The following is a 24,457-nucleotide window of genomic DNA, read 5'->3' as shown; positions in this document are numbered from 1 at the left end:
AACAAAGAAAATGTTTTAATTGCTAACATTCGCAACAGTGTATAGTGTATAAAGTATAATAGAAACTAGTAATATGGGTGTACCAGTACTCTCAAAGAGCTGCAAATTTTTTGTGAAGAGGTATCTCTAAAATTAATAGTTTGTGGAAAAGAAAATTATTTAGAAGATCATTAAAAAAATTTAAAATGAGAGAGTGGTATGAATAAATGCATAGAACACTTCTATTAAATACAAGATTGTCCACGTGGGCGCCGGTCACTAAGGACCAGCTGCGGAACACGTGCCCAGGCTGGCGAGGTTCCCGCTGAAATAAAGCAGTAAGTGTGGCACAACCTTAAGGACCGTAGTTATTGCATTTGCGTTGCTAGCATTATATCTAAATACTATAAACCTATACTGTGTATGTATCGCCCACGGACCAGTGCCGGTCCCCGGTAGATTCAAACATGCAAAATTTATTGACTGGACATTCTTTTTTGTTTTTGCTTTTTATATGGCATAACTATATATTTTATTGTTTGTTATTTTAGTTTATGTGCCTTTTAATAAATATGGATTCCCCATACCATATTTTTATCAGCAGTTCCATGATTCACTGTTATTGAAATAAACACGGTTGGGAGGAAGGAAGGGACTGTACAATAATTGTAAATATTAGTTTAGTGCTATTTAACATTTCTAGTGTGAAAAACTGTGCTTGTGAGACCAAAAAATTTAGTATTTTCGTCTCAGTACCCACAAATTTCATTGCGCGGGCTAGCGATTTTGGACGTAATTTTTGTTGGATAAGACGGTTCTAAACACTATTTCCGACCTGGATCCTCACTTGAGGTTAAAGGGTAAGATTTCATGTAAAAATAATTGGGGAAGGACCCACTGATATTCTTACACAATATTCTTCCAAAATGTTAATCAAAATAAGTGACTTCCAAAATCAATACACTGCATAAAGCCTAATCTTAATTTGTTAAGATGACAATCAGTTCTGAATTACTTTCTGCCAGATATACAGGGTGGCTGAAAAGTAACTTGCACCCCTCCTCAACTAGATAACCATTTGAGATACCTAATTGAAGTCGGTTTGTGGCAACCATCTTAGATACTAGGGGCTGCAATAATAATTAGTAATATTGAAATTTTTGCCCTTAGTGGGGGTAGGGGTTAGCTCAAAATTTTCAAATGGGAAGTGTAGCCGATTTTGGTATCATTTCAAAGGTGACAAAACTAAAAAAAATGTCCAAGAAAACTAAAGGGCAACATTTTCAAAATCAACCATCATCATTGTAGCCCCTCATATCCAAAAAGGTTGCTGCAAACCGATTTCAATGATCATCTCAAATGGTTCAAAAGTTAAGGGGGGTGCAAGTTACTTCTCAGCCACCTGTATATACATCATGATGGTCTTAGAGGAGTATGAAATAGCTCTTAACTTAACACTTTTTTTACAAAGATGTATATTTGACAAGTAAACTGTACAAGTAAATATCACAACTAACAGAAATTGTTCACTACTTGGCAAGCACACCTGGTGGAAACATTTTCCAAAGTGCTTTTAATAAGTTTCAAAGTCCTGCAAAGTATACACTTTATTAGATTACGATGGGCATTTAGGGTTCCACACTTCAAGCTTCTCCATAAAGGCGAGAACTGAAATGTCTGTTGTAGTCCAATCTAAGAAGCAACAGGCGAAGTCCAGAGGCTTTGTTCCCCAGCACAGATATTAAGTTCATCAGTATACCAACATTCTTGTCCAGTCGGAGTGTTATTTGCTCAAAATTCTTCTCTCTCATTTCTTCTCTTGCAATTTCATCACAAAAATTATCACAAAGGTGAAGAATGTTCATCAGGCATTTGTTCACCTAATGGAACAGAAACATTCATTATCGAAAGAATTTAATTTCAAAAGTAAGCTATTATGGAGTTTTTGGAGGGAGAAGGTCTAGAGGCTTAGGCTACGATCACATTGGACGCACGCTTGCGCAAGCGTATTTTTAAGTTTTTTATTATTGGATGAGCAAGATATTAGGAACGAGTGGTTTGTGGACTGAGAAGAAGATGAAGAATATGCTCAAATCTTCAACGACATGCTTAGACAACCTGAGAAGTTTTTCCGGGACTTCAGAAAGACGCCAGAGACTTTCTATTACATACTGGACAAATAACACCTACACTAAGCAGACAATCTAATTTTTCAGGCAAGAATTTCCGTATCCATAGTACAGCACATCACTTTCACTTGAACCAATGTCAAAGAATCAACTGAACTCTGAACTGAGAACCTGCTACTTGCGCATGCTTGCAACTACAAAACAAATATTTTTGTTTCGGCGGGGGGTAAAGATGAATGAAGATGTTTTGAATTGGATTGAGTCCAAGCAAGTGTGCACTTGCTGGTGACGGACAATGCACAAGTCACCACTTAAACAGGTGTTAAAATTTCAGAATAATTACTGTAAACCATTTTAGAAATTATGAAAAGAGATCTTGGCTTAATGGTAATTCAGTGAAGTTTTTTTATACTTACAGGGTGTCTTGTAGATGGTTGATCTTCCTGTAAATTAAAAGAATTTGTTACTACATTTTTACTATGTAAACCACAGACAAGTAGGCAGATGAACCTTTGTGTTTAGATGTTTTCAATCCAAAGAATCTGATGATTTTCTTTTCAATCACTTTCAACAATGCAATGTGTTTTAGAATACAGTAGAAACCCTTATATCCGCCATCCGGCCATCTTGAAACCGAACCTCGGTCGGATAGTTATTTTGGTCACACAAACTAACCACATTTTGTGAATTTACAAAAACTAATAATGTGATCAAAGGCCTTGGTATAGGTCGGCCGGACAGATAGCGACCTGCGTGAGGATCCATCTAAGCGGCCAACCAATAGTGAAATATGCATAAGCCAATTAAAAATATAAAAATGGAATAGGACCTACAACACTTACCTTGGCGGGGTGGATATCAACAAAACACTCTGATGTGACGGAGCTGAGGAAAACACTGTGGAGGTGGATCACTTGATGGAAGTCTTGCGTTCGGTCCAACTCTGCGCAGAGACGAGAGAAGTGACACGTGATGACGTCTTGGTGTAGGTAGCATTGCAAGTTGCCGACCAGGTAAAGTAGCATGTTGTGCAACGACCACACATTGGGTGGTAACCTGTCCACGAGGCAAATGTATCAGTTGTAAATCTTGTGTGATAGGCTGGGTCAACAGGGTAAAATTTGTGTGAAATATATGTAAAGATTTACTATTCTTCCTGGACTCAGGTGTTTTAAAATGGCTTCCGGATATGTAACACCTTGATTGAACTGGAACTGCTGATAGGTCAATAAATTATCAATCAAACCATAAGTTGTGTTTGACTTGGGCGTAAGGTCAATAAAAATAACTGGTTATATTCAGTGGTGGGCAGCTGCCTTTGCCCCTCCTAGTGTCAGTGGAACAATAGAAAAATAGTCTAAAATTTCAATAATTGTTATGAATTATCTAATCCCAATTACTAATAATTTTTGCTTTGACCAGGGAAATGGATTTCTTTTCCTAAATGAAACCTTTAAAAGGAAAGTGTCATTTTATTAGGACTCTGATTTAATTTTTAACTTTTTTTCTGGAAAAACTCTGTTTCTCAAACTCTGTACCCTTCAGGTCCATATTACACATAGTTTGTGGGACTGTACTGTATATAAAGATCACTTGCCTTGTGTCCTTCTTCTTTACAATTTCCAACCAAACGTGATGCAAGTTCAGTTCGGCCATCTTGACCTGCAGAAGGAAGTTGAACAGTTTGTCGTAAACGTCCAACTCGTCAGCTTTAAACAAGAGATGAAGTGGCCAGGGGGGCTCATAATGCAGCGTCATCTGTTTCCAAACTGTGGCTGGAAAATAATTCCGCATTAAATTAGGATTTATCGTCTACAGAAAATATTGAAGTCAAGGTAAGATAAAAACAACTAATTTAGATGTTGGACTTAAGCACTAACACAAACTGTTACCTAAAACATACCTCTTGTTACATCCCGTTTCAATAACGTTTAGATATTTTTAATAGATAATTATTTTTATTATTTAGTTGTGTTGAACACAACACGAGTTGTTAGGCTACATTACTACATAAATACCAATGTAGTGTTTCTCCTTAACTTTTAACATTATCAGCTGTTATCTAGCTGTGCTGTTTATTTAAAGTCCAGAGACCTCGGACAGCTGGGACAAGTTTTGAATTACGCCTTCAGGTTCGAGCCAGTTACCTTCTCTAGGCAAGCATCATAATTAGTTATCCTTGTGTATGAGTATAGGTTTGGCACCTTAAAACCCACGTGTAGGATATTTATTATGATAAATTAATTTATACTTACAGTTCGGTTGAGCCATTGGATGTTTGTCTTTCAACGGGACCTTGAATGAGAATTTGTCAACAATCGTGTCACTATTCAGATTGACGTTTCGAATGGACATGTGCAATATATTGTTCAGATCTGAAAACATTAAACTTTAGGTAATGTGTATTCAAAATAATCACACCATTGATTTTTTTATAGTGAAGTAGACATCTCTTCCATATGGACCAGCTCTAGCCAATTTTATATTTGAAAAAAAATTTACAGCCGAAGATTCTAAGTTTACATTCCTGTGTGAAACTTTGATACTTTATATTAGCGTTTCTGAACCTCAGAGGTAAGAGCGCTCCAAGAAATATAATAAATAAAGCTAACATAAGAGAATAATATAGAACTAGTGTACCTGTTGCTCGAATTCGAGCAATTTAAAGTATTACAGGCGTTATTTTAAAACCAATAACAGTCATAATTTCTGGTGATATTTTTAAAAGATTCGACTCATAGATTATGGAAATACTGAAGATGTATATAACAGATCAATATCATCAAAATTTATTTTAAATAGTGTTTTCTACGAATAGCCTTTTAGGTTAGGTATTGGTACAGAAACAAAAAAGAGTGAATTATTGTTGATCCTGCGTTCTGTCAGTGACTGCAGTCTTCTAATAACTACCACCAATATCAGGAATTTCCAGCTTTTTTAAGGTTAGGTTAGGTTAGGTTAGGTTTAGGTATTGGTACAGAAACAATTGTGGCTTGGCAGGAAAAGCAGTCGACGGCAGCTTTAGAAGACCGCAGTCATTGATCGGGCACAGGGACAAAATAATTCCCTTTTATCCCCAATCCTCTAGCTACTACCTGGCCGGGTGCTCGGGGCAGTTTCATCGTTTCAAAAGTACCCAAAACGTCGGGGCAGTTTCACTACGCCCAGCCTAACAGCACGACTCCCTTCCCCATACTGCCCTGAGCGATAGGGATCATTGAGATTTGCTCTAACCTTTCCTCTCCCCTTCATTGGCAAGTTTTCATTCCTTTTCTTTCTTAGTTTTTGTTTGTATATATTTTTTAATTTTAACACCTGTATGTATCCCTGGTTTTTCCTATTTCCCTAGCTACTTTTCTAAACGTCTCAATTGTTTCCTTGTCACTCATCATGTTTTATTTTCTCATCTCTAGACCTATCTTATCCAAGACTTATCTATTTGTCTCCTGAAGTGAACAAACTATAAATACGTGACTCGTGGTTTTATTTCTCCACATCTATATACTTCCTCTTCCACCATGTGAAATCTTCACAAATTCACCTTGAAATTTTCCATGTCCTGTGACAGACTATGTTTCATAATGGCCCATGTCCTAATCTTCTTCCAGTCTCTTTCTGGTGTTAGGTATATATCCGAACGTTTGCCTTAACGTTAAAACACTCTGCTTCCAACGCATTTGCCACTCATCTAATATCTCCTGTCTTCTGTTTCCGATGTAGTCCTACCAGCCTCCTTGTCTTCCAAAATCAACAGCTTATGCAGCGATTATCCAACAGTCCTAAATTGAATGTGAAATCTTCAGGCGGCTGTTGGAGAGCACACTTAAACCCAACGAAAAGGAAGGGTGCTTAATGTATTCGGCTATTAACGACAATTATTTGTATTTCGTTCGCGTCTACCAATTAAAGTTCGTAGGCCTCCTCCTATTGGCCGTCCTGGTAAACCTCTTATAGTCTTCTTTATGTCGAACGTTTTTTTTGGTTATGTTTTGATTTTATGCAAAATTTAAAAAATTTAAAACCTTAAAAAAATTATTATTTATTGAAAACCAGCTGTTTCAAATATTAGTGTCAATTTCAAAGTATTCATCTGTTTAAATGTAAACAAACATATTCTCCCTAAGAATAACATGGGAACTTTGAAGGCCACTGAGGCAGAGCCCTGAAGGACTTCCAGTTTTTTTGTTTGATGACAAAACTACATGCTAAGACCTTTCTAACGACACCTTGGACATGGTGATGGGTAGCACCACCACTCCAAAACAATTATGACAAAAATATGCCTAGCATATTAAATATATAGATTAATTTAAGAATAATAAAAAATTATTTAGGATTATAGCCATATAAAAAAACCATAGCAAAACTTTGGATGCAATTACAGTATCTTATCAAGATAATTAGAGGATAAATCTGCAATTAGATAAGATATCTTTGCAAACCAGCTTGATCGGACAGTGGGAAAAGGGTTTTATGGGGTGGAAATGAGGTTTTCCCAGTTTTGACCCTCTATCATAAAAGTTTGTAATTTCTTTCTAAAACATTTTGTAGACCTTAAAAACAACTAATTTAGTATATTGAGGCGATGTTGTATGCTAAATGGTTACGGAGAAAATTTAAAAAAATTTATTTTTAAATTCTCATGTTATTTTGATGGAGAAAAATAAACTGTTGTAGTTGCTCATTTATGGATATATTTTGATCAAATTTGGCAGTGTTTTTTTTTTTCATTTCATACTTATTTACTGACATTTTCCTTAAAAAAAAATAAAAATTATTTACCATCCCTGTAGCAGCTAATTGCTGTTAACCTAATTGCTCATTGAACATAATTTTACTCAAGAAAGAAATCAATCTGACATTTTAAAAGAAATATTTCAGTGAAAATCAAATCTGGCAAATGGAAATTCACTTAGTCTGCAGGTTTTGCTGAGGGTTTTTTTTGCGCTGTAAAAGTGTGTTGTGTTTCTTGAACCAGGGTGCTTGGTATCCTAACTAAATCCTTAAAACCTTGATTATTATGTTCTACGTTACATCTTTAACTATTTTGTTTATAATCTAATTATTTACCTTGACCAGTGCGGTTGTTCATGACGGGCTTCAGTAGAATGTTGTTAGCCTTCTGCAGGAAAACTACAAACAGTTCTCCTCGACCAAGAAGGAAGTAGTCCTTGATAAGCTGAAGCTCTCCTCTTAAATTAGCTTCATCTTTTGCCAGCAGAAACAGATGCTACGGAAAAACAAAATATCAACAAACAGTAGTAGTCGTTAACCGCTTTTCCTGATTAATCTTGTACCCAACCTTTTGGTGACAGTTAATAACTCCTCATTGAAATCTTGGCAATCTTAATCTTCTCAAACTAATCCTCACGAATCACAATACGTAACAAATCTAGATAGATATTACATAATTTTTTACCTGTATGTAAAAGAAGTTGACATCAAAGATGTAACGTTAATATTCCTTTAAAGGTTATCTTAAAATAATTGTTGGAAATACTGTACAACCGTTACAAAAGAGTTGGTGTGTTGATGGAATATAGGAGATACTGTACATAATAATCTGTTTAATTTTAGGTGATTCGATATGGAGTTCTTAGGCAAATTCTTTCAAAATGTATTTTAGTCCTGCTTTGTAATCAAGAACCTTTATTGCATTTGATCGCAGAAACATTTTTCTGTGATGGTCTATGAATGGTCTGATGGACTATGAACTGAATTGTGTTGAAATATATATTGAATTTAGATTTGAAGGATTAAAAGTTTAGAGTCACAACAATTTGGCCAAACCCAGAGGAAATTTTGAGAGTCCAAACTTGAATCAAATTTAAGAAATGATACGCGGTTTAATCTGCTTCAATTACCTGTGTGACACATGACTGAATTTTCTCTATGACAGATTCCAGATTTGACGGCAAATCCAGTGCTGAAACGTTTTGAAGCTCCTTCAACTGAGCCAGTAGAGATGACTCCATCTTGTCATACAGAGATTGGTACTTTACAATACCAGTGCCTGAAATCATACTGTGATGACACAACGGCTTAATACTACAGACTTAAGTTTTTAGTTGACAGGTATCATGCATTAATTTGTTTAGTCCATGACGTAGCTTTTGTCATATTAGACCTGATCATAAAAAAATGTAATGCAGAAATATTGAAATAGTTTGATGGATGGATAGTATCTATGTTATCAGTATATAATAATAGATTTCACTGAAATTAAGGAATTGTTTTTAAAAACTTTAGTTGCAATTTAATTTATAATAGCCCTGAAGAGATTTTGCACTGTTGGGATTGTCCTTTTAGTCATTGGATCCTCTGGTCCCCGGAGGTTTGTAGAGGGAAGTTATATAATTGGTAATGAATTTCGCAAAATGTTTGAAAAAAACATTCAATAGAAACAACAAGTTCTTAATTTCTTTGTCTAGTATATATCTGCTTTTATGAATATGAGCCTACCTTACTAACGTATTTAATGGCTGAATAAAAAACTAGCCTATTATGTGAGAAATCTGGGGAGCGAGCTGCTGTAGTGGTTACAGTGCAGGACTTCTGTCCCTAAGGTTCCGGGTTCAAATCTTGCCAACTCACCAAAAATGGATTTATCTAAGTGATAATGCCGCAACCCCTAGGTATAGCCTGAAGTGAAAATAATTCAAGGCTCGTGCCTAGCGTCTTGGGACAAAAAAAAATTATGTGAGAAATCTGGTAACAGGTAACACCCAGCGGATTTTTATGAAATTCTTGTTTTTGTTTTCTACAGGAGCACTAGATTTAAAATGTAAAAAAAAACTTTCTCCATACATTCTAAGTATCGGAGGAGAAATTAAAAATGGAGCCAAACGAGATTTACCTACCTAACTTTTCATCCCTAGGGTCCTTGGACAGAATCACCACCGTAGATCCGATGAACTTGGTTTTCTCAGGAACTGAAGGTGAAATATAACAGGGAACCATGTCTTGAACAATCACATAGTCTGGTGCTACCCCTTTCTTTAAGTCAGGCTGGAAATAGTTACATTTGTAACATAGATAACAGATTACATTTGTACCAAACTTCATCAAAATTATAAAACATTTATGACAGTTATCGTATCAATGAAGCCCAATCAATTTATTGGGCATCAAACTGCATTAAAATGTAATATATTAACATTAATCTACTAAAATATCCATGTTGCTGAGTAGTCACATTTCTCAACTAGTAGTCAAAACATTCTGCTGTTCGATCATGAGAAAAGTCTCACTTTTTGATGGTTAAAAACTTGAACCAGCTATCTTTTATCACAGTGCTTTTAATAAATCTGGCTAAAAAGTCAGCTGATCTTGGCCAGTAACACAGTTACACATCTCACTCAATTCTACACTCATCCTTGTCTAGTAGTGAACCATTATCAACTACCTTGCTATACACACTCTCTGCGTGCCCCTGACTGTCCAGTGTGGACGAGCTAGTGTTTTGAAGGTCTTGAGAACATTCTTGTATGAAGAACTCCCTGTACGGATCCATCAGCTGACCGTACAGCAAGAAACTAGTCAGCTGTTTCAGCATCACCATGTGACAACACTGCATGATCCTAAAACAATAGCTCAGTAACTCATTTATACAATTTTATACGTTAAATTTCATTACCAGAGTTAATAAAATTTGCAATTTTACAGTAAATCCAAAATATATGTCGTACTAAATTTTACCCTTCCTAGACAAGAAAAAAAATTTAAAATGAATGAATTTTTTTTTTTTAGGTTGCCAGCCTCTTTTAACCTTGCAATTTCCCATCCACATAGACTAACCGCCCGTGTGAGGATCGTATACAGCAAAGCAAGGAGTGAGCCGGTACAGTACAAAGCGGATCTGTACTGATAACATGTTTTCGGCAGTGACCATGATCCGAACCCACGACATTTCTGCCTTAGGCCCGAAGTCCGTGACGCTACCGACTGAGCCACCGACTCACTTAAATTAAATTGAACTTAATTTCAATTGAGAACTCATTTAAGTTTATTCTGCCCGACAACTTCAAACCAAATTTCATCAAAAGCCGACCAAAATTACTCAAGTTATTGTGTCCACGGACACAAATATATATTGGCTATATACATAACAATTTGAACGAATAGTAATTTTAGTCTCTGAGGACATCAAAATGAAACCTGGGCTCAATGTACTACCGTGCCACCTACGGTGATAGCTACTTGCCTGTAGAGAAATTCGCTGAAAACAACATCCTACCTTGCCATTGCTTCATCCACCATTTCAATGCCAGAGGACTGGTGTTGATAGATAAGTTGTAAAATCTTGCATCCATGAAGCTGACGAGCAACAATCTGTAAAGTTATTTTTATTTACTACTGGTGTTTTAATGCTTTAACAAAGGTAGGTACTGTCAAATGTTCTTCAGATATATGCCTTTAATATTGTAGGCCTAGACATATCGTTATACGGACTGTTAAGTACAGTATCACTATCACAATTGTCTGAAGGTTACTGGTTCAATTCCAACAAAAGGTATGTTCAATAATGACTGACAATGGTGTGTGGAACAGTTCCTTACAAAATAACATCAAAGTTCCATGTAGGTGTAGATAAACAACAACAAAAACCAATACAACTTTTTGCTGAAAAAATATCTAGTTGATAAGCTATTAAAAAGTAGTTGTAAAGATTTGCTTTAGCGGTGGAAAACATGCAAAAGTTATATTTTATGACTAATAATATCTTTTGAACGCTATGGACTTTCATCGTATATATTTTTTAAATTCTAATCTTATATAAATTGAAAATACAGGATTTTAATGTACACTCGCACAGTGAGGATAAGAAAAATAAATTGTGAAATTCCCTATAAGAACTACATTCCACAAAGAATCCACCCAAGTCATTGGCCCGGCCATGACATAATCTATACAAAACGAATCATGTGAATACTTACCGGTAGTACCTGGTTTGTACTAAGTACCTCAAATCAACAAAATTAGTACCTCTTCCAGAACTGAGTTATTAATTAATTACAGGTTCCGGGCCAGTGACCTGCTAGCCCGACCATGCTTGAAATAACCCTCATGTTATATACCCCATCATATAATACCTATTTCGTAATATTTTGAACCTCCTTTTAAAAAAATAGGTTCCTCAGGGGAACTTCTGCTAGGAGTAAGAAGAAAATCTTAAACGTAAGAATAGGTTGATATGCACATCTTAAAATACAAAGGTCTTTATTAGACAAATACAATGCCGCAAACTTGAGTTCAAAAGAAGAACTGAGTAAAAAATGACAGTCGTTTAAAGATTCAAAATTACTTATTCAAGTAGGCTAATCTTTGAATGGCCTGTTATTTTTTACTTGGTTGTATTTTACTAACAAAGGTAGGTAATTTGATGTGCATATCAACCTATACTTACATTTAAGATTCTCTTCTGACTCCTAGCGGGCCGTCCCCCTGAGGAGGTAGCATATCACTGAATAATGTTTTAAAATGCTTCTTATTCCCAGTGACTTTGAAGCAAGTTTTGTAGCTTATCTTATTATTGTCAAAATATTCAGCTGTTCCGGGACTTTTCACCAACCCTATATAAATAGTCTTGACTAAAGAACCTGATTGTATAATACATCTCGCCCTTAATCTTCACTCATTTTCCTCTTAAAACACCTATGTGAGTATAACCTAATATACCTGGTTGATGATAGAATTAAGAGTGATCAGTAGGGGTGTGTAAGGAGCTACTTGTGCTAGGATTCCTGTAGCTGTTTGATGAGGATCCTGTAAAGCCTCCTTTTCTACTCTCACTAAATTCCTGCGATAAGATTCCAGGCTGTCGTAAACCCCGTTGCAAAATGCTCGTAGGTACATTCCAGGTGCAACCTCAACTCCATTATCTGCAAGTTTAAAATTCTTCTCAAAGAAACACTCGGTATGGAGTTAGCTAGACCAAACTTGGTACGATGTTTAAATATTGGGAACCAGTGGAATGTTATATAGAATTTCTTGCTTTAAAAAACTTGTAGGCTACTTGTGAACCTATGTGACATAGTGCCGCTTAGTAATATTTTACTCACCCAAAACAATTGATTCATCTCCAAAATGTGGTACTTTCTTTAAAAACTGTTGTATTGTTTTATAATTATCTGCAATATTTATAATCTGTGACAGCATGTTTCTTTCACATGGATGGAAGTCAAATGATGATAAAGGTAGTATTCCTTCCTGAAAAGAAAAGAAAAGAATTTTGGTAGAGGTTCAGTTATAACAGGGGTTCTATGTCTGACAAATAAGTGATAAGTAATGTATGTGACACAATTAGCTCTTAGAGTGTGTTGACCTACAATGTTCTCAAAGTTAATTAGGTAGCAAATTCTAATAATTTTAACAGACCCTCTAAAAATATGTAAATTACAAGTAGGCTAACAGATTTTCTGGTGCCGAAAAGATTGTTATTCACGTGGAAACATTATCAGATGACGTTTGCATGGTGTTTTAGTAACCAACTTCGTCCTAAAAATATTGTAGGCCCGGGGTACTACTACATAGGCCAATTGATCTTTAGAATAGTTAATACTTATCGTTGTTGTTACTGCCTGTTGTAAAGTTACCGTCATTACTGCTTGTTACTTGTTACCATTATTACTAGGCATAGTCTTCTTGTTGTTATTTATTGTAGTTTTTAGGTCCCACTCATGTATTTATTGCCAGCTTCCTTATTTATTATTATTGCACGATTTTTGTAACCACTGATATTAACTTATTATTTGCTACTTATGTATAGTTCATAGTTTGACAAAATTGTATTAATGGAGAAACCGTTGGAATAAATAAATAAATAAATACTATGAGTATTTATGGCAGGCGAAACAAGTTATAAATGTTCCAGGTCGCCATTTCATAAGTATTAAAAAGTATGTGTGTATAAGTTTTTGTGTATGTACTGTACACAATTAGTTTGAGTTTGATTTAACTTTAGGCCTAGCCTTATTAATATTTTTGCCCTAAGTTAAAACATCAACTCGTCAAAGATCATAGTAGCCTATAATATACACTGACTAAGTTATAAGTTTTGTGCGTGCCTAATTATATTTTTTAAATGACAATGAAAAGTAGAGTTCAACTGAAAGGATGTTAAATTATTTGGTAATAAGGCATCTTAGGCCTTGAAAGTTTAAACTTTTAACTTAGTCAGTGTATATTATAGGCTAAGTTACTATGATCTTTGACGAGTTGATGTTTTGTCTTAGAGGCAAAAAATATGAATAGGCCTAAGTTATATCAAACTCAAACTAATTGTGTTAAAGAAGCCTCTCTTAACTCCACGTTCAATGACCATGATTAAATTTGATTAGGTTCCGATTTTGACTCGAAGCTTAGATAACAAAAAGCCAAACTTTCTAAGTTGTTTGTAGCAACCAATAAAATGATTGAGTCGGTTTTTCCAAAAATTTTAATAACAAAGCTATTTAACAAGAGTTAATAGGGTTTTTGGGTACACTTCCATATCTGTTGGCACAAACAACCGAATTAAAATATCGATCAATATATCCATTATTCGATATATCGTTTGGCTAGTTAGGGAAGGTTAACCTAACCTATCCAACCAAACGATATATCGAATTAAACAATAGAATAATCAATATTACTCATTCGGTTGTTTGTGCCAACAGATATGGAAGTGTACCCGGGTTTTTGGGCAAACTTACATTTAATATTCTATTTAGAACTTTCCCTCCAACACCACCTAATGCTAAAATTATATCATGAAGCATTTTGTTCACTGGTGTTTGTGGCCTAGTTTTCATATGATAATTCACAGGTTAGAATTTGTATCACTGGTTTTCACGTAAAAATGAAATACAAATTGAAAATAGGCCTAGTTTTTAGCATTTTGATATTATTTTAGGCTAAAAGTATGTAATTTTACTTTAAAAATCGAACTGACATTAGAATAACAAACATGAACAGGACAAACAAAACAAGACAGACAAGAAGACGATGGATTGTTTGTTTACTTTACTTACTCTTATTTTCAAATAAAGAAGAAAAAGAAGAACTAATACAAACTTAGGTCATTAAGCTGACCATGAAGCTTTGTAAAAGGATTTTTTGGACTAGCATATAGGAAGGAAACCCACCCGCACAGACTGAGTATGTATCTATGTTATTAGTTTGTATGAAGGTATAGTATATCCATTGTAATAGATGTACAGTATGTTGTTGTTGTTGTTTTATTAGAGATTTTCTTTATTGGCGTGGCTGTAAAATTAGTTCATATTACTCTATTATAGATGTAAATTATATTATCGTTAAGTATCTATTTCGTGTTGTATATATACTTCTGCATAATAACGTGGGAACAAGTGGTAGCTACAGAGACATTAACCAGGATCGACCACAAAACGCGGTTGGCCTATGAGACTACTGCCGTGCAATACAATACCTAACTTATATCCTTCATGTCTATTAGCGTCAAGCCAACATCTTATCTGACACATAAAATGCCAAGTTATCTATTCCAAAATCCCCATCTTTAAAGGCAAAGGGAGCTGCTTTCTAATTTAATAACTAGCCATGTTTAATTTTTGGATGGCAAGAAGAATCATATTAATCATACGGTACTGTTTGGTTTAATTTATTACATTGCCTTTTAATACCTACCGTTCGAGCAATTATTAGACTTTTCTCCACATTATACACAGTATTTTGGTTTGAGTATAATGTTGGTGCTGATCTGCTGACGGTTGTCAACTAAATTTTTTAGCGGATTTCTCCTATTTAGAGAATAACTGGGTATCAGAGGACAAACAATTTATAGTAATAGAACAGTTTTATTTGCTTGATATATTTTAAAAACTGGTTTAATTACCAGAAACAAATCTTAACAAAAACAAACTCTACAAAATCCAAGAAACCTCAACATTTCTGCTTCAGCAGTCCAATTATGATAGATCTTAAGGGCAATTATTTAATCTTTGGCTCAACCAATCTCTATGATATGTAGGGCGGAAACATTTTTAGGATTTAAAGTGAGTAGAACCATAGATAAAACATAGTACCTTGGCTATGTTTTATCTATGGTAGAACCATGTAGAACCATGGACTAACCAACTGCATTGACTATGACTATACATATAGTGTATAGTCAATGCCAACTCTTTTATCTAGGATAGAACAGAAAAACTGTCACCCTCTTTTATTCTCTTCCTCTTGTCTTTATTATCCTATGTCAACAGCAAGTAAGTGAATTGAAATAATGAAAACAAAAACAAGTTGTGAAAACAAAGTATGTTTGGTTTTTTTATAACCAAGATAGGCATTTTGGGATGTATGAAAATTGAACAACTACTTTAGAGCTGGTAAATGGTAAGGAAGTCATTAAAACAATACCTTAAATATACTACACTTATTCTCCATTCCTCAGAATATAGAAAATGTATACAGAACTCCCCTAAATCACTTGAATAAATTGACAAGATAACTTCATAGGGTAATTATGTGAGTAGGTAACAAAAGAGTTTTAGTGTTTTACTATTTACTTTTAAAACTCTAGTAAATATTAAAACGAGTAAGCCATTTATAATTTAGCTACTTTAGTAGATCTGCATCAGATCATTTTTAGACCTATGCCAGAATGTGTATGGTATGAATTCCTGAATCACATTACCCAATGCGATATGCACTCTAAAATGGGATTGTACTCCTAAAATAATTTATATGTTGGTCGGGCGTTTAATCTTGCTGTGTGGGTCATGTAAATCATAAATATGTGCTTGTATGCATAAAAATCTCATTTAAAATTATTCATTAAACAATCAACAGATTCTTTTACCTACCTACCTACTTTGTTCTTTCAAGTTTAGGAGTGTCATGCAACCTAACACCCCTTTATCAAGCCCCATTCCACTACCTTAATGCACCCAGCAAGTGTGTCCTATTTTAAAGAATTGATAATAATTGTTGACAAATTCTGCAACCTTCATTTGGTATACCTTTTTACTTTTTAGAAAAATAAACAAATTTTAGTGTGTCATACATCTTAAGAGTTACTAACTGAGGATAGTAGGTTGGAACTTGAAATGAATTTAAGTCCATTAAACATCTAATTTCTTCCCTATCATCTGCAATATTGGAATCCCTTAAACTTGTTCTTTTCTGATGCAGGATTGATGCATTATAGTATAGCCTACTATGAGTGATAAAAAAAATCCAACGAACAAGGATGGTAAAGAAAAGAACAAAAAGAACCTACAAGAAAAGAGAGAAAAAGACAAGAAAGACGAACCGTCTGGTTCTAAAAAAAGCGTTAATTGGGATGAAGCGAATGTGGAGGCAACCTTACACCCTGCGGATAAGACCTACGGCCACATGAAGATAGACGAGTCCAAAACACCTTACGAGAAGATACGACCAGAGGATGGAAAAGGAGTTGATCCACGGGAATTAGCGGCTAAACTAGAAGCAGAAACTTCCAGAAACAGGGAGTCTCAGGAAGAACAACAGCAAAAGTCGTTTAAGGAGAAAAGAAAAGAACATTATTCAGAGTATCATGAGTTAAAAAAGAGACAATCTCAACTACTAGATGATGAAAGTGATGATGACAACGAAGAATCAAATAACAACAAAACAAGTAAACAAAAAGGCAACAAGAAATAGTTTGGTGGAACTAAGAATGTTTAAAGAAGAAAGTGCTGAACAGAAATCTTACAATGTCTTGCTCAATAAATCAGTTTTGAGTTATTATCTAGTCTTATTGTTGAAGCCATTTTAAAGAAGTTAAATTAACATTTACAAATTTACAATCATTAATTTAAACGAATTTACTTGTACATTTGTCCTGTATTCTAATACGCTAACAATATCAATAAAATATGAGCAAATGTAGGAAGAGACTGTTTATTTTTTATTTTTGTATTCTCCAGATTGTTTTCTAAAGAGTAAAATACCCTTAGTAAAATGATATAATTCATGGAGGAAACAGAAATTCTTTTAAACGTGTTCAAAGAATTGTGTATTGCAAAGTCACATTTTCTATCATAGTAGCCTACAGTAGACTACCTCTTATCCGGACACTCTATATTCGGAAGAAGTGACATCTCTTAAACTGGACAATTTTTTCACCACATTGGTTTAACCAGAGTAAGTGGGCGGTACTGAAACGACTCCTTTTGTGGGAAACATTTGGGACCAGAGATTATAACAACGTTTCTCATGTGTGTCTATAGTCTGCATTAGACGTTCCTAATTTAATGAGTTTTTAACTTCGGGGTTGTCGATTTAACAGGAAAACCTGGATCAAATCAGTTAAAAGTGTATAGTAATTTTTAAAATTTATTTACACCAGCATCGCAGTAAAATCGTGATCATTTTTCTTGATCACAGCATCGCCTTATATGGTCTTCTGTGATTGCTATTTTATTACAACATTTAAGGACATTAATAAACAATTAACGAAAGACTACACGGAACATAGTAGCCTAAGTAATTGGGGCTATTGGCAGTTATTCTGAATTCCCTACACCTATAAATTATCTTTATTCCAGTTTATTAACTATTTTCTGTCTGACCAATTACCCTGATAATAATAGATAAAAAAGGGTTTTAAAGAGTGATACAATAGTAATTCTAAACTACTTTATTATAAAATATACAATTATATATAATATTCAGCATCAATGGAGATATTTCTTATGATTTAAATCTAGGCCTTGTTAAAGTGTCAGTTCTCATTTGTATTTTCACATCAACTATCAGAATCTGAGACTAAACCCTGTCCCAAATGCAGCCCTGGTCCTTTCCGCCGCCACACTGCCCATATGGAATCCCTCATCTGTGTCTCCCTGGAAAAATAAAAACATTTCATTGTAGCTCATTGATTTTAATATATTTAGTGATTTAAAAATAATATATCAATTAGCACATAATATAACAGAATTTAGGAAGGATTATTGTGAAGAAGAGGTCCACCCCCCCCCCCCCCACTGAATTGAGGGGTATGGCATACTTTTCCCATACCATCGTATTTTTTTAACAAAGATTTGGTAAAAAAATTAAGTAGGTATTGTGGAACAAAATATTTAAGGCCTATTCTGTTAGTTTCAAAGTTAAAAAAAAAAAATTGGAAGTGAATTGACAGAAAAGAAAATTTTTTAGGCTATGGTTTGAAACTCACCAACTGTTTGTAGTCTCGGCCCCCTGAGGGGGGCTTGGGGGAGGCTATGATGGCCTTACGTCCGACCTCAGACTTGGCTGGCCACGTAGGGAACATGGCGGGGTCTATGGGCAGAGGAGGCTCGGCAAAGTAGTCATGCTTCAGAGCCTCATCCGCGGTGATCCTCTCCACCGGGTTGTATGTGAGAAACCTGCAAAGAATCGAACATAGAAGAGATCACAAATTGAAAATAAAGACGTTTGATTAGTACACTGCTGTGAAAAACACATGCCACAAGTTGAAGTTATAGTACATTATCATAATACAAAAAATCATAGATGAAATGTCATTAAAACATAGAGTTAAATGATTGTTTGCCTACTACAGTTGTCATACAAAGTGGCGTTTGGTTAACTGAAATTAGTTTGTAAACAGATGATTTCTCAACACATTGCCCAATACTTTGATCAGTCTGAATGACAACTGAACCAACTAAACTTCATTTCATTTCAAACAATCTTTATTCATTTAGCACATATTTACAGTACATTGAACAGTGTCGACTTTCGGCCTGCCAGTGGATGAACAATTACTTGTGACAGCAATACTACTTCCACTAAATGTTTTTTTGTGAACCAGTAGATCTAATATTTAGAAAAATGTGGTCTAAAGATCAAACTGTTTACCTTTGTTTTGGCTCAAGGATTGCTCACTTCTAGTTGACTGCATACCAAATAAAGTTCTGATAATCCACCTTTAAACCTAGTGAAATATAAAAAATAAATAGATGGCAGAGACCAACCCAACACTACTTAAAGCAAATTGACTTCTCACTTGTTTAACAAACTGAGGCCGGCATCTGACAGCATGGGAAACCTAGTGCGCAGCTGAGAGCTTGGGAACTCAGCAAACGTCATCTTCTGAACAGCCGGCAGCTTGCTATACCCAGGCCACACCCGCTCGTTGGGGGTGCCGAGCGTTTTGAAGATCTTGTTCAGCTGATCCACCTCGGACTTGCCAGGGAAGAGAGGCTCCATGGCGAGAAACTCTGCAAATATGCAGCCCACCGACCACATGTCTACTGGCGTCGAGTACTCCTACACAAAGTTGTACACAACATCAGTAAAGAAATGGGGGAAGAGAAAGATTTCAATAATCACAAGACTATGTGAAGAAACACCTACATAGGAGACGCTGCACGCAGGAAATGTGGGCAGTCTGGGACTGCAGACCATTTACTGCATAGCTCCAGGGAAAGCACTCATAATTGTAATTGATGCTTCAAAAAATTCAAACTTTCCAAATTATGTTTATATTACCCACATTATTTTGTCAATGACCTAAAAGAGATTTTTAGAATGAATGTTGGAATCAATCGCGTTTCACTGTGGTAAATGCGAGTTTGGAATGTGGTAATATACGGGAGTATAAATAAAAAACCTTTTAAAAAAAACTCTTTGCATTGAGTGCAATCACATCTCCCAAATGCAGCAAAAGCTTGAAGGATGCAGTCTTGAATTTTATTTGGTCAATTTTTTATATTCTGAGTAAACAAATTTTTTTGCTTGTGTATTGTAAGTGTGGTAATTTGATTAAAGATGACAAACACTACTGAGAACATGACGTGAGAATTGACAAGACATCCTAACCCTTGAAACTATTCAATGAAAACACAATAAGGATTGACAAAAGTAAAAGATAACGCAACGTATTTAATCCTTACCTTTGCTGACAGCAGCAGTTCCGGCGACCGGTACCACAGTGTCACCACGATGGGAGTGTAGGCTTTGAGTGGGGAGCCGTACTCTCGGGCGAGACCAAAGTCGCCCACCTTGAGGATGCCCTTGTGACTCAACAGTAGGTTGGACGCCTTCAGATCTCTGTGGAGTATCCAGTTGTCATGGAGATGAGCTACAGCCCGCAGCAGCTGCTGCATCAGGCACTTCACCTCAGCTGTTGAACACATCTTACATTAGTGATGGTCACTCACAGAGAAACCTACTCAAAAGGTTGCTTTCTCTCTGTTGTCAATGCTTTTGATGATTTATGTATAATGAATATTCCATAGGCGTCCAACTAGCTTTTCCAAAAAGGTGGGAGGGGGGGAAGAACTCACAGTGAAGAGGGGGGTTTGGGTCCTCCCCTGGGAAATAGTTAAAACTTTTGTGAAAAATATTTCGTTTTACACATTTCTCATCTTAACTCAATAAGTCATAAGAGTAGTAGTCATTTTGTACGTTCTAGGACAGAGGAGGGAGGAGTGTAGACCACGTGGGTTGAGGTAGGTAACCTCACTTTGCCTAACCTAACCTAACCTTACAGGCAGAGACTGATCCTCTGATTTGGACGACTTTACAGAAACGACAACAACTTTTGAATCTCATTTTATATAGGACCACCAATAGGTTCTCAACTGCACAAAAATGGCGCCGATTGCATCATTCGGTGCTCATGTTTTCACTAGAGGATTTGTATGAAGATGCAGTATTTCGATCTCAATGTATACTGACACGCCATTTGAAACTCACGTTCTAGGACAGAGGAGGGAGGAGTGTAGACCACGTGGGTTGAGGTAGGTCGGGAAGGGAGGTGTGTCCATGACGTCACATGTAAACAGAGGATGATCTTACAGACAGAGACTGATCCTCTGATTTGGATGACAATTTTTTTTTGTGTAGATATAAAGAACGTTAAATCAGTTCTCATTTGGTATACTTGTCGTATAATAGGATCTCACGGCTGAGATCGAAAACGACAATAGCTTTTGAATCTCATTTTATATAGGACCACCAATAGGTTCTCAACTGCACAAAAATGACGCCGATTGCAACGTTAAATCAGTTCTCATTTGGTATACTTGTCGTATAATAGGATCTCACGGTTGAGATCGAAAACGACAACAGCTTTTGAATCTCATTTTATATAGGACCACCAATAGGTTCTCAACTGCACAAAAATGGCGTCGATTGCATCATTCGGTGCTCACGTTTTCACTAGAGGATTTGTATGAAGATGTAGTATTTCGATCTCAATGTATACTGACACGCCATTTGAAACTCATTGTTTTCATGTTGATTTTTACGTGTCTTCTGAGTTGAGTCGTTCCGTGTTTAGTGACGTCACTTGTCTTGGGATCATGTGATCATGGAATGTTCTAGAAACATTACCATAAAAGGAAATGCCACGTGATAGGTCACGTGATCATCTTGGAACGTTCGAGAACATTACCATATATGGTCATGTGTTTCGATGATTGTGCAACAGCCCGCGGTCTTGCGTCAGTCTTCTCTGAGAGGTGGTTGTGAGAGGTGCTATTTTTCGAGTCTTTGAAATTGTGTAGTGCGTGAAAAGTAAGTTTTCAACCATTTATAAGTGTGACGAGGATTTGTGGTGATGGCTAGTGTCAGTGCTACGAAGCGATCGTTTCCTAGTGACAACGAGAGTGATGACGACAGCCTTCCTACACCACCGAAGCGTCGTTGGTTCCAATGTTATAAAGACGATATTGAGGAACAACAAGGTGCTAGGGAAGAACACCGCTTGGATGTTGCCTCGGTCTCTGACGGAGAACATCATGTGTCACCGGTTGTTCAAAGTGCTACCAAGCGGTCGTTTCCTACTGACAACGACAGCGATAACGAGACCTGTCCTATATCACCGAAGCGTCGTCGAGCCCAACATAGTGAGTTGGATATTTCGGAACAACTACAAGGTGCTAGTGAGATGATGGACATTCAAGAGCAGGAAGAAGATGTTTCGGATGTCGTGCAGGTTCTACCTGTCAGGAGAGCCGATACAAAAACATTAAAGTTCTGTGATATATGTCACCTCAGTATTACTAGGAAAAACTGGGCCCGTCATACTGGGAGTGGAGCTCACCAAGCGGCGTGGATACAAAAACAGCAACTAAACCGACCATCCGTCATAGTTCAGCCATCCATCATAGTTCGGCCATCCATCATAGTGCAAGTCCCACGTAAGCCTCCGCCACCACCTAATCTTGAAATCATCCAATCTAAAACGGCGTTCAGAGGTCGAATGAAGACGTTTGAGATCAATAATGTCAAAGTAAATGGTTACAAAAGTGTTGAAACTTTTATCGAAGATTCCAAAAAACTTATAATTGAAAAGGTTCGTGATGAGGGAACTTCATTGAAAATCCAACTTATCCTTAAGGCAAAGTTCGCTAAAGGGATTACGGAAAAAGTCGAATCTGATTTCGAATTCAAAACGAAAAACATCATCATTTACGAAGATTCTAATCTATCAGATTTGTTAAATGAGGCAAAACAAAAACTATTGACTGAGATGGAAAGTTTTAACCACAAAGGCTCCAATTGGAACATGAAAACGATTGAATGTCTTCTTTTACATATCAACCGACTTAAGCCTTTGAAAGGGTCTAGTTACATAGCCCTGCCAGAAAAAAATCGCTTAAAACGTGCTGTTGTAAACATAAAAAACAATGATCAGCGTTGTTTCATGTGGTGTTGTCTAGCAGCACTCCACCCTCCAAAGGTACACCCGGAGCGGATCGAAAGCTACACTGCTTATGTTGATGGATTTCTTGAGTTATTTGATGGGATAGATTTTCCAGTCAAACTGACTGATGTAAAAAAATTTGAAAAGCGTGCAGGATTATCAATCAATGTATACGGTCTTGAAGAAAATAGTGATGTTTTTCCCTTGTGTGTAACAGATGAAGAAAAGCCCGTGCATGTAGACCTGTTGTTGGTTAAAGATGGAACGAACTCACACTACTGTCTAATCAAAAACCTATCTCGTTTAGTTCACAGTCAAGCTACAAAACATAATAGAAAATGCTATATATGCAGACGTTGTCTTCAGCACTTTCATAACGAAGACAATTTGAAGACACATATGGAGGACTGCTCTAGACATGATCCCTTAAAAATAAAGCTCCCTACCGCTGGAAAAAATGACAAAATAAGATTTACGGAACACAATAAATCAATGAAAGTTCCTTATGTCATTTATGCTGATCTGGAGAGCATGCTCCTCCCGATTTCTACTTGTGAACCATCGGGAGTTGATGAAAACGGTGCTAAGAGATCGTACACATACAGCTATCAGAAACACGAAGCTATAAGTTTCTGTTACTATATCTCTGGCAGTGAAAAGCCTCCAACGACATATTTCGGGGAAGATGCTGGACGAAAGTTTGTCGAGGTGTTGAAAAAGGAGGCCGTAGAGATAAAACAAATCTACGAAAAGATCATTCCAATGAAACCACTGGAGGAAGAAGAGATACGTAGACATAAAGAAGCGGTAACCTGTCACATCTGCCAGGAACCTCTCAATGAAACCGACAAAGTGAGGGATCACGACCACCTCACCGGTTTGTATCGAGGCCCTGCCCATTCCAAATGTAACTTATTGTTTACTAAGCCCAAATTTATTCCTGTTTTCTTGCACAACCTTTCTGGCTATGACATACATCAGTTCATCAAAGAAATAGGACGACAAGGTGAGAAACTCAAAGTGATTCCCCAAAATGATGAGCGATATATATCATTCACCGTTCAAGTTAGGGGAGGGTTGGAACTGAGATTCTTGGACTCTTTTAAGTTTTTAAGTGCAAGTTTAGACCAATTCATTAACAATTTAACTACAGATCAGTTGGAGCATACAAAGAGATTTGTCAGATCATCACAGATAGAGTTGGTAACAAGAAAAGGAGTTTATCCCTATGACTTTATGGATAACATAACAAAATATGATATGACAACTCTGCCGGAACTTCATGATTTCAAAAACAAATTAAATAAGTGTGATGTATCAGAATCAGATTATGAGCATGCTCAAAAGGTTTGGAATGAGTTCAACATCAAAGATATGAGAGAGTACACATTGTTTTACAACAAGATTGACGTCCTCCAGTTGGCAGATGTTATGGACAACTTCAGAGACGTTTGCCTTCAAACAAACGTGTATTAAAACGGTTGGAAGTCCGTTATGTGTCACAAACAACGTCCAAAACAATAGTATAGATAGAAATACAAGCTCTTTTTTCCTAAGACCAATTAATCCAGATGAAATAATAAAAATTATACAAAGCCTTAAGAGTAAAAGGTCTGCTGGAGTAGATGGGATATCACCAAAACTAATCAAGTCAATCTCAGACTTAATTTCAACACCGTTAAGTCACATAATAAATAGCTCGTTTGCCGAGGGAAAGTTTCCTAGCCAG

At 36.1% G+C, this 24,457-nt stretch overlaps 3 protein-coding genes across 4 annotated transcripts in view; 1 reads left to right on the top strand and 2 right to left on the bottom strand.

Annotated features, from left to right (window-relative positions):
* Window positions 1–1,471: 1,471 nt before the first annotated feature.
* On the bottom strand, window positions 1,472–14,074 carry LOC129000785 (gamma-tubulin complex component 4-like). Its single transcript, XM_054427780.1, has 13 exons — window positions 13,802–14,074; window positions 12,170–12,317; window positions 11,787–11,989; window positions 10,345–10,439; window positions 9,514–9,688; window positions 8,969–9,116; window positions 7,973–8,121; window positions 7,179–7,338; window positions 4,364–4,483; window positions 3,706–3,883; window positions 2,951–3,164; window positions 2,525–2,551; window positions 1,472–1,859 (listed from the first exon to the last, which is right to left on the bottom strand). The coding sequence occupies exons 1-13, from the start codon at window positions 13,898–13,900 to the stop codon at window positions 1,623–1,625; spliced, it is 1,953 nt and encodes a 650-aa protein (XP_054283755.1). The 5' UTR covers window positions 13,901–14,074; the 3' UTR covers window positions 1,472–1,622.
* A 1,311-nt stretch (window positions 14,075–15,385) lies between these two features.
* LOC129001854 (protein phosphatase inhibitor 2-like) lies at window positions 15,386–16,824 on the top strand. The gene is made up of 2 exons (XM_054429310.1): window positions 15,386–15,461; window positions 16,260–16,824. Exon 2 carries the CDS (start codon window positions 16,287–16,289, stop codon window positions 16,749–16,751), a length of 465 nt encoding a protein of 154 aa, XP_054285285.1. The 5' UTR covers window positions 15,386–15,461; window positions 16,260–16,286; the 3' UTR covers window positions 16,752–16,824.
* Window positions 16,825–17,742: 918 nt separating this feature from the next.
* The window catches only part of LOC128999717 (cyclin-dependent kinase 11B-like), a 45,815-nt gene continuing 39,100 nt past the window's right edge, over window positions 17,743–24,457 (bottom strand). For both annotated transcript variants that reach the window (XM_054426362.1, XM_054426363.1), the window contains 4 exons: window positions 19,970–20,199; window positions 19,081–19,343; window positions 18,268–18,457; window positions 17,743–17,935 (listed from right to left, as the gene is read on the bottom strand). In XM_054426362.1, coding sequence (XP_054282337.1) covers window positions 17,846–17,935; window positions 18,268–18,457; window positions 19,081–19,343; window positions 19,970–20,199 — 773 coding nt within the window. In that variant the 3' untranslated portion in view covers window positions 17,743–17,845. The remainder of the gene's footprint in view (window positions 17,936–18,267; window positions 18,458–19,080; window positions 19,344–19,969; window positions 20,200–24,457) is intronic.

This window comes from Macrosteles quadrilineatus, unplaced genomic scaffold (genome assembly GCF_028750875.1).
Source record: "Macrosteles quadrilineatus isolate MER2022 unplaced genomic scaffold, UCM_ALF_1.0 Scaffold_8__2_contigs__length_117827958, whole genome shotgun sequence".
Taxonomy (NCBI): Eukaryota; Metazoa; Arthropoda; class Insecta; order Hemiptera; family Cicadellidae; genus Macrosteles; species Macrosteles quadrilineatus.
The sequence above is the reverse complement of the archived record's forward strand: the minus strand, read 5'-3'. Positions and strand labels throughout refer to the sequence as shown.